General features: G+C 48.9%; 1 protein-coding gene and 1 long non-coding RNA gene across 2 annotated transcripts in view; both read left to right on the forward strand.

Moving 5' to 3' along the window:
• Window positions 1-10,052, forward strand: part of LOC137463017 (uncharacterized) — a 158,613-nt gene that overhangs the window by 80,476 nt on the left and 68,085 nt on the right. The window lies entirely within an intron of this gene.
• On the forward strand, window positions 3,642-4,736 carry LOC137463173 (3-galactosyl-N-acetylglucosaminide 4-alpha-L-fucosyltransferase FUT3-like). Its single transcript, XM_068174221.1, has one exon. The coding sequence runs from the start codon at window positions 3,642-3,644 to the stop codon at window positions 4,734-4,736; it is 1,095 nt and encodes a 364-aa protein (XP_068030322.1).

Raw genomic sequence — 10,052 nt, forward strand, 5'->3', positions numbered from 1 at the left:
AGGAATTCTGCGTTCCTCCCACTGCTTTGCCCTCCCCAAAGTGACTGGGGCAGAGAAAAGGAGAATTATTCCCGGGTAGAAAGGGAATAGAAAACCCCTGCAGAAGGTTTTTAAAGGAGTTGGAGGAACTCTTTTTTTCAGTTAATTTTAATGCAAACATTGAACTCCTTGATACCAGCAGAGATCTCTGGGGCTGTGAGCTGTGCTCCCCGTTCCCTTGGAGTCTCTCTTTTCCTGGGACAGGGTGATTGATCAGATAAATCATAGCCCTGGGCTATGGATTTACAGTAGTCCTGGGCTATGGATTATCTTCCCATGCTCCATTTGCAGTGGGGAATGGGAGCAGAGCCGGGACAAAGCTCTAAAACCTTCCCATTCTCATCTGGCAGTGCCAAACAATGCCCTTCAAACACCACCTGATGGCCCAAGGAGGGTCCAGGAGGGCAGAGCCTCTTCACAGCAAAAAGCTTGGATGCTGCAGTGGAGCCAGGAGTGGAGATGGGAGCCAGGCTGGGTCACTCCAGGGACAACAAAGTCCACAAATCCAGTGTGTTTGCAAATCCATCGTTGTGGATTGGGGACCTCCTGGAAGATCCGTGGTCTCATCTGTCCACCTGCTCAGGGAATCCCAGAATCCCTGAGGTTGGAAAAGCCCTCCAGGATCACCGAGTCCAACCTGTGACCAATCCCCACCTTGTCACCCAGACCAGAGCACCGAGTGCCACCTCCACTCCTTCCATGGACACCTCCAGGGATGGGGACTCCAAACCCCCCTGCCAAGGCCTGCCCACCCTTTCCATGGAGAAATTCCTCCTGATGTTCCAATTGACCCTACCCTGGCACAGCCTGGGGACGTCCCCTCTTGTCCTGTCCCTGCTGTCACCCCGGGGTGAGCGGTGGCTGCTCAAGGCAGAGGGAACTTGGGGAGGTGGTGGAGTCCGCATCCCTGGATGAGTTTAAACAAAGCCTGGATGTGGCACTGGGTGCCATGGTTTAGTTGAGGTGTTGGGGCTGGGATGGACTGGATGATCTTTAAGTTCTCTCCCAACCAGGTGATTCTGTGAATTCTGTGAATTCTGTGAGCTCAGCCCTTGCTCCTCCCTGAGCTCACCTGGGCGAGAGCTCAGCATCCAAATCCATTGGGTCGGGAAGGGCAGGAACCAGGAAGCTCCTCCAAAACACAGCGCTATTTGTCCTCAGACGTGGGGATTAGTGAGAGCATTCATCAGAAAACAATAACTCTTCATGTCAGCCCTGCCAGGCCCTGCCAAGTCCATTCCCCCAACGGGCTCTTTGTTCTGTCCCTGCTCCAGACTCGCCCTCAGGACTGAGCCATCCCTCTCTGCACGTCACGTCTGCCCCTGGGAACAATCCTCACTCCGCAGCTCTGGGACAGCTTTCCACGACATCCCTGTGCTTGCTCATTTGTTTCATTTGTGTTAATTAACCCTGCTGAGCTCAAGCTCCTCGTGGTCCTGGTTTTAGGGGTACAAAAGTCTTGAATTTTCTACCTGCCTGAGGTTTCTTCTCTGCTGCTCTGGGGTCCTGCCACTTGAGGCTTCCCCTGGGGCTGGAAACTCAAATCTTTAAGCCACTTGTAGCCTGTGCTGTCGGGAAAGGACAGGAAGTTTCTCAAGTATGGGATTTTTAGGCAGAATGTTGAATCTCTGGTTCCTTCTCGTGGCCAGGTTAGAACTCAGGACAGCCAGGTCAGCTCGGGGTGAGCAAACCATGAGTTACAACCCCATCCCTCTGGCCACGGCGTATTTTTTGTTCCCACTTGAGTGCTCCCAAGCCTGCAGGAGACACCTGGACACAGGTGACCCCCAGGAAACACAGAAGGCCTGGAATGTAAGATCTTCCACGCCGTGTTGGAATTTGCATCTCTTGCCCATCCAAACCACCTCAAATCTGTACCAAAGATCTCTCTGTGACTTTAATTCCTGACCAACCATCCATGTTTACAGCTGGAGCTAATTAAGCCTGGTAATTACACGCAAGGGCTGGTTTACATCCCAGCCAAGCTCCGTGCAGGACCCATTCACTGTGGCCATGGCAAAGAACCAACCTCTCCCTGTCCCCCCCGTGATGCACGAGGCCTCTTCACCTGTCCTTGGAGGAGTTTGGGGTGGGATATTGGGAAAAATCCTTCCCTGTGAGGGTGGGGAGGCCCTGGCACAGAGAATCTCTGGCTGCTCCATGAGTACAGATGAGCTGCTTTGAAATATTCGATGAGGTCACCAATGGAAAGAGAAGGAAACACCCATGGCTCGTTGTAATAGTATATATAATATATTTTATTATATGTATATATAAATAAAAGTTGTATATATGTGTATACATTTATGTATAAACACATATTTTACTATATATATAAATAAAAGCTGTATAGCTGTATAAATTTATATATATATAAATATACACTTAGAAGATATATGCAAAAATATATAAAACAGTGTATATATATTTAAATTAAAATAATATATATATTTGTACACTCATTTATGCATACCTCTATGTATTGTATAGAAGTAGAAAATATACTTTTATATACTATGGTATTTTATGTGTATGAATTACATGTATAGTATATTTTTATATTTATGTGTATATTTATATATATTATAGATGAATGTTATCTATATCTATATTAACTATACAGATATAAAAATGCACAGATATTAAAATACACATATATATAAATTATGCACATATAAAATTTATGTGCTATGTACAGTATTTTATATGTATATAAATGAAATATCTACAGAAATACATATGTGGAACTATTCATAGAAAATTTATGCATCACATAAATATAATATTTATATATCACATATATGGCATTTATACATATATACATTTATATTTTTTATCTATTATAGATGTATATATAGCATATATATAGTGCTTCTATTTACATTGTATTTATATTTACACAGTATATATATTTTATAGACTATTTATATTTATATTTATATTTATATTTATATTTATATTTATATATTTATATTTATATTTATATTTATATTTATATTTATATTTATTTATAGTTGTTATAGTTACATTTATAGTTATATTTACATTTATATTTATAGTTAGTTACAGTTTAGTTGTAGTTGTAGTTATTTATTTATGTTTATACACTATATATATATAGATATATATATATAGATATAGCTATATAAATATATATTTTAAAATATATTTATACAGTGTGTATTGTGTACATTTATCATGGCCAAGCCAAGATGGTGGCCAAACCAAGATGGCGGCCCCTGTAGGCCGAGGCCTTCCAGACCCACTTTCCTCCCAGGAGAAGGAGAAGCCACAGCTGCTCCTGGCAGACAATTCCAGCCCATCTCGGGCCTGTCCTGTCCGAGCGGGAGCAGCCGGGAACATCAGGGGCCATGCAGGGCCCAGCAGCCGAGTCTGGGTCTGGGAAGGTCTGGGGTCTCCGTGTGCCAGCTCCAGCGCTCCAGAGAGACCGTCCCTTCGGCACCTCGATGTCCCCCAAGGCCTCACGCTGCCTGTCCCCGCCAAGCTGTGATGCCAGGGCCCCCTCCTGCCCTCCCTGCAATTCCTGGGTTTCCATCCATCCTCCTCCTCCCCCTGTTCCTCTGCTGTTTGCAGATCGACCCATGAAGGCCAGGGAGGGATGGAAGATTTCCTTCAAGAAGCTCCTCACCATCCTCCTCCTCTCCGGCGCCATCTTCAGCCTCATCATCTCCCTCCGTTCCTTCAGGAGTTTGGAGCTGAAGCATCGCTACCCCGTTCCCTCTGCCCAGAAATTCCCGAGCTGCGGGAATGCCAGCACCCCGCCCAGGGGTGGCCGCGGCCTGTCCATCCTGCTCTGGATGTGGCCCTTTGGCTTCCACTTCAACTTCACCGACTGCTCTGAGCTCCTCAGCTGCCCGGGCTGTCGCTGTCACTTCACCGTCCGCCGCAGCCACTGGTGCCAGGCGGACGCCGTGATCCTGCACCACCGCGACGTGTGCCAGGACCGGGAGCGCCTGGCACGGCTGCCCCGGCTCCCCACCCAGCCCTGGATCTGGCTCAACATGGAGTCTCCGAGCCACTCCTCCAACCTGAGGGACATGAACGACCTCTTCAACCTGACCATGTCCTACCGGCGGGACTCGGACATCTTCGTGCCCTACGGGGAGCTGCGGCTCCTGAGGCAGCCCCAGCCCGTCACCATCCCACAGAAGTCCAAACTGGTGGCCTGGGTGGTCAGCAACTGGCGGGAGGAATCGCGCCGGGTCAGGTACTACCAGGAGCTGAGGAAACACATCCCCGTGGATGTCTACGGCAAGAACCACACCCTGCTGGCCCACGACCAGCTCCTCGCCACCATCTCCCAGTACACCTTCTACCTGGCCTTCGAGAATTCGCAGCACCAGGATTACATCACCGAGAAGCTCTGGAGGAACGCGCTGTCCTCCGGCACCGTCCCTGTGGTGCTGGGGCCTCCTCGGGAGAACTACGAGCGCTTCCTGCCCCCCGACTCCTTCATCCACGTCGACGACTTCGGCAGCGCCCGGGAGCTGGCGCGGTTCCTGTTGGAGCTGGCCTGGGACGCCGAGAGGTACCGGGGCTACTTCCAGTGGCGCCGGTGGTTCCAGCCGGTGCTGGGGACGGGCTGGGCCCTGCGGCTCTGCAGGGCCTGTCACTTCCTGCACACCACCGAGCCCCGGTACCGCGCTGTGCCCGACCTGGCCGCCTGGTTCGTGTAGCTGCTGAGGGCTCAACGCCCCCTTTGTCCTCCTGCAGTTTCCCGGGATTTGGACGCGCTGGGAACAGAGGGACGGGAGGAGTGTTGAAGTGAACAAGGACAAGGAAGTGGTGGGGTGTTTATGTCTTTGCTTTGCAGGAGAATGGAAGAGGAGTTTGGGGTGGGTTTGGCTGCTCCCTGAAGAACTCGTTTTGCCAGTCCCGCAGAAGTTCACCTTCAGTCCCTCTGGACAATTCTGGAGCAGCTCCAGAGGTTGGAGAACCAAAGCGAGTGGCCAGGAGGGGAAGGTGGAAGAACAACTCCCACCACAAACCTGTCCCGAGGACTTTGTGCTGTCCTTGAAAGGGGTGGCACCGCCAGACTGCTGCTCCTGCTGCAGGAGGAGCTGGCCCTGATCCTGTCTGCCAGCCCCTCTCTCCCAGTCCTGTTCCTCTGTCCCAGTCCCATCCCTCTCTCCCAGCCCCTCTCCTCTCTCCCAGTCCCTCTCCTCTCTCTCAATCCCATTCCTCACTCCCAGTCCCTCTCTCCCAGTCCCATCCCTCTCTCCCAGTCCCTCTCTCCCAGTCCCTCTCCTCTCTCCCAGTCCCTCTCTCCCAGTCCCTCTCCTCTCTCCCAGTCCCACTCTCCCAGTCCCTCTCTCCCAGTCCCTCTCCTCTCTCCCAGTCCCTCTCTCCCAGTCCCTCTCCTCTCTCCCAGTCCCACTCTCCCAGTCCCTCTCTCCCAGTCCCTCTCCTCTCTCCCAGTCCCTCTCTCCCAGTCCCTCTCCTCTCTCCCAGTCCCACTCTCCCAGTCCCTCTCTCCCAGTCCCTCTCCTCTCTCCCAGTCCCACTCTCCCAGTCCCTCTCTCCCAGTCCCTCTCCTCTCTCCCAGTCCCTCTCTCCCAGTCCCTCTCCTCTCTCCCAGTCCCACTCTCCCAGTCCCTCTCTCCCAGTCCCTCTCCTCTCTCCCAGTCCCTCTCTCCCAGTCCCTCTCCTCTCTCCCAGTCCCACTCTCCCAGTCCCTCTCTCCCAGTCCTATCCCTCTCTCCCAGTCCCTCTCTCCCAGTCCCATCCCTCTCTCCCAGTCCCTCTCCTCTCTCCCAGTCCCACTCTCCCAGTCCCTCTCTCCCAGTCCCTCTCCTCTCTCCCAGTCCCTCTCTCCCAGTCCTGCAGCCCCACCCTGCCCTTGCTCTGCCCTGGGCTCTCCCTGGCCACCTTTGGGTGCTTCCTCAGGACCTTCTCCCCATCCCCAGCGATGCCCTGGACTCTGTTCTCCCGACTCTTGATCCCTGAGCCCTCCAAAGGTCTGTCCTGACCCCAGGGGTTTTCCATGAGGGAAATCAGCTCCCAGCCCAGCAGTGCACACAGGGATGCAATTGTTTGCTCCATCAGCAGCGTTTCACAAACATTTCCAAGAATTCCAGCTGCTGTTCCTCCTGCAATCCTTCTGTAGGATCAACCACAGCCATCAAAAATCCCTTTTTTTCCATCACCACCCTTTGCCATCTTCATTTTCCCTCTGCTTGTGTATCAGCACAAGCCAAATGGAGATTTTGCTCACGGGGAGTTAATTTTGAGAAGCTCCAAGGGATTTTTCTCACTGGGAAATAATTTTGGGAAGCTCCAACACTGGGGTTCAACACTGACCATCCCATTTCCTGCCTCATTCTTTTTTTCCATTGCAAAATGACCAAAGGAATACTAAACATCATCTGAGAGCTGGGAATTCTAAACCAGGGCTTAAATGAAACTGCTTTACTTAAAGCAACAAAAATTTGCCACTTACACTATAGAAGTTGACAACACACACCTCATTTCCCAGGAATTACACCCAAAACCATCCCTGATCCCAACACTTCCCAACTTCACATTTTTTCCCTGTGACCGCTGCTTTCATCCCAAATTTCTTTTTTTTTTTTTTTTTTTTTTTTTGTGCTTTTGGAGGAGTCAGATTTTCCAAGCAGCCCTCTCCCATGGGATCATCAAACTCTAATTTCTTGATTTTTTAAATATTTATTTATTTGATTCTGGACAGGCTGGTCAGCGGGATTTGGGTTTTTCTTGGCTTTTCTGGAGCGCGCGCGCACGCCGTGCACGCGCACGGGGGGAGATTTATGGCTCTCCAAAGATTCTTCCTAAAATATTTACAAAGTGGAGCTTGGAGCGGGAATGTTTGACTCGGCCATGGCTGTCAGGCCTCTGGGTGGCATGAGGGGGGAATATAAACAGACCTTTTTTTCCATTCCCAAAAAAAACCCCTATAAACCTTCTATCCTTTCAACCCCCCCCTCCTCCATTGTTCTCCATTTTCCGGTGCCAGGTTTGAGCCTATTTTGGAATGAAAATCAAAAGAAATTCTGGTTTTCTGGACAGACTGGGCTGGGACTGGTGGTGTTAAAGGACAGAGATTATTCCCTTTCCCTTTCCCTTCCTATTTCACATGATTTCCTCGGAATTTTCACATTTTTGAGCCAACCCATTTGGAAGCACCTTTCCCAGAAGGGCCAAAGCTGATTATTTCTGTGTCTTTCCTCAAAAAAACCCATGATAGAGGAGAAATCCATAAAAATCCTTCTTTTTATTCCCACTTTTGCCACAAGGATGAAAAAGATCACACCCGAGTTCAGGTTTGTTTAAAAAAAAATAATATCAAACAGCTTTTTATTTCATTTTATTTTATCTTATTTTATTTTTCCCCCCACAAAGGTTCAGGATAAATGGTACAAATGTAATAAATGTAAACTGCACTTGGCACCGTCGGGGTCAATAAATAACATAAAAAAGGGAGCGAGCGTGGGAGGCGTTTGGGAGGCGGCGCTTTGGGATCTAAATAAATAACATAATTTACTTCCAATAAATAGCAGTATCCAAAATACAGATGCATTGCATCCACTTCTGCAGCCGGGCACGGGCCCGGCGATTCCGGAGGGGAACAGGAAAATCCGGATGGTGCTGGCGGTGCTGGAACAGGAATCCCTTTTCCCCTTTTCCCCCTTTTCTACCTTTTTTTTTCTTTCCCCCCTTTTTTCCTTTTTCTCCTTATTTTTCTTTTCCCCCTTTTTTCCTTTTTCTCCTTTTTTTCCTTTCCCCCTTTTTTCTTTTTTCTTTTTCCCTTTTTTCCTTTCCCTCTTTTTTCTTTTTTTCCATTTTTCCTTTTCCCCTTTTTTCCTTTTCCCCTCTTTTATTTCCTTTTTGCTCCTGTTTCCCCTTTTTACTTTTCCCCCCTTTTTCCCCTTTTCTCTTTCACCTCTTTCACCTCCTTTTCTTTTTATTTCCTTTTTTCCCCTTTCCCCTTTTTTTCCTTTATTATTTTTCCTTTTTGCCTTTTTTTTTGTCTTTCCCTTTTTACCTGTTCTTCTTTCCCCCATTTCCACCTTTTCATTTTAATTGCTTTTTTCCCTTCCCTCCATTTTTTCCCTTTTTTCCCCTTTTCCCTTTTTCCCTTTTTTCTCCTGCATATTTTCCCCCTTTTTATTTTTTCTCCTCCCCCCTTTTTTCTTTTCTCCCTTTTTCCCTTTTTTCCTTTCCCCCTTTTCTTCCTTTTTTCTTCCCTCCTTTTCCCTCCTTTCTCTTTTATTTCCTTTTCCCCCCTTTTCCCTTTTCTCCCCCTTTCTCTTGGGCCTCCCCTTCGAGGCCACGCTTTGTTTAGCCCAGAAGAAAAACACGTGGCAGCCCCGTTCCCAATTTACAACTGGCAGGAAAAGCTGAGGCTCTGATTCCCACCAAAATATCATTTCCCTTGATAAATTCGTAAAATCCTTTCTCCCCAGCAGGATCCTGGAGCTGTTTAAACCCAGAACATTCTCTCTGTGAGTGCTTTCATCGAGTGGAAACGACGATGTCGGACCCAGTTTTCCCCCCCGTGGATCCCAAATTGGGAGCAAAACCCTGGGAACAAATGGGATCCCGAGAGATTTGTGGGATGTGCGGATCTGATCCCGAGCTGGAGCTGGATCTTTCCCCAAACACAGCGTGTCCTGATGGAAAACCCACTGGAAATCCCAGAACTCACCATGGCAGGGCTGGCAGAGCACAACCCTGGGATTTTTGCACTGTCACAACCACCCGGAGCATTTTAAACATCTCCTCGTGTTTCCAAACCTCCTGCTCTTCCAAACCCTCCTCTCTCAGGAGGACCTGCAGCCCCAGACAAACAAAAACCCAACCCCAAAATCCCCTCAACAGCTGTTGCATATTGGTGGTTATTATTATTAATAATAATTATAATATTAATATTCACATTAATATTAATATTAATATTAGCCACAGCACATGGGATGCTGAGGAAGGAGCCAGATGAGATTCTGCTGTGGCTTTGAGGAGGGAATTTTCCACTTTTTTTTTTTTTTTTTTTTGCATTGTAGGCATTCTTCTGGACAGCTCCAGCTCCTATTACAGCAGAGGGGGCTGGAGAAATGGAAAGCATTAGGGAAACCTCAGCCTTTCGATTGGAACCACATTTCCAGGGCCGGCTGGCAGCGGGATGGCACCAGGACAGCTGGACAAGTTCCACGAGGAGGAGGAGGAGCCCTGAAAAAGACATGGAAGCAGAATCCATCCTTGGCCACACCACGATGCCCCATCTCACCCCAGTGGGGAGTTTTGCGGCTGCAAATCCCAGCTGTTCCCAAAAAACCCCAGCAGGAGCAGCGTGAGGCAGATGGGGAACATCCCTTCCACATGGGCCGGAGCTCCACTGGCAGTAGGGGGAAATTAAAAAAAAAAAAAAAAGGCCAAAAGTGATGGATTGGAGCTATTCCTGCTGGTATTAACACACCATTGCATTGAGTCAGGTTTTCCTCCCGGTTTTGGTGGCTCCAAGATGGATTTGCACTGGGAATGGGGGATTTTGGCAGCTGGCAGAGCTGCTCCTCCCTTGTCCCTTCGTCTTCCTGCAGCTTCCACCACCACCCTGGCGAGAGGAGGGTCCCTTGGGCTGGGTGCCCACCATCAGGGCACCCTAAATCCCTGGATTCTGCCAAAAAACTGTCCCAAACCAGGGTGCAAACACTGAGCAGAGGCAGCTCCTGCTCCAAATCCTCCTCTGCAGCACCAGGTCCTGCATTGCTTCCACACCACCTTCCCTGCCTTCCCTGCTCTGCTTCCATTCCTTTATTTTTTACTGCAACAAAACTAATTTTAGTTTTATTAGCAGCGAGGCCTGGAAAGCACCCAAGCCCTTGAGAGGACAGTTATTATTATTATTATCATCATTATTATTATTAGATTTGGGTGCTTTTTTTTTTTCTTAAACTCCAGTGAGCCGCTTATCCACTGCGAGCCCGGCGCAGCTCTTGCTGCCCATCTGCCATTCCCATCCTCCAGCTGATTATTTTGGG

Source organism: Anomalospiza imberbis, chromosome 27, assembly GCF_031753505.1.
Source record: "Anomalospiza imberbis isolate Cuckoo-Finch-1a 21T00152 chromosome 27, ASM3175350v1, whole genome shotgun sequence".
NCBI classification, from domain to species: domain Eukaryota; kingdom Metazoa; phylum Chordata; class Aves; order Passeriformes; family Viduidae; genus Anomalospiza; species Anomalospiza imberbis.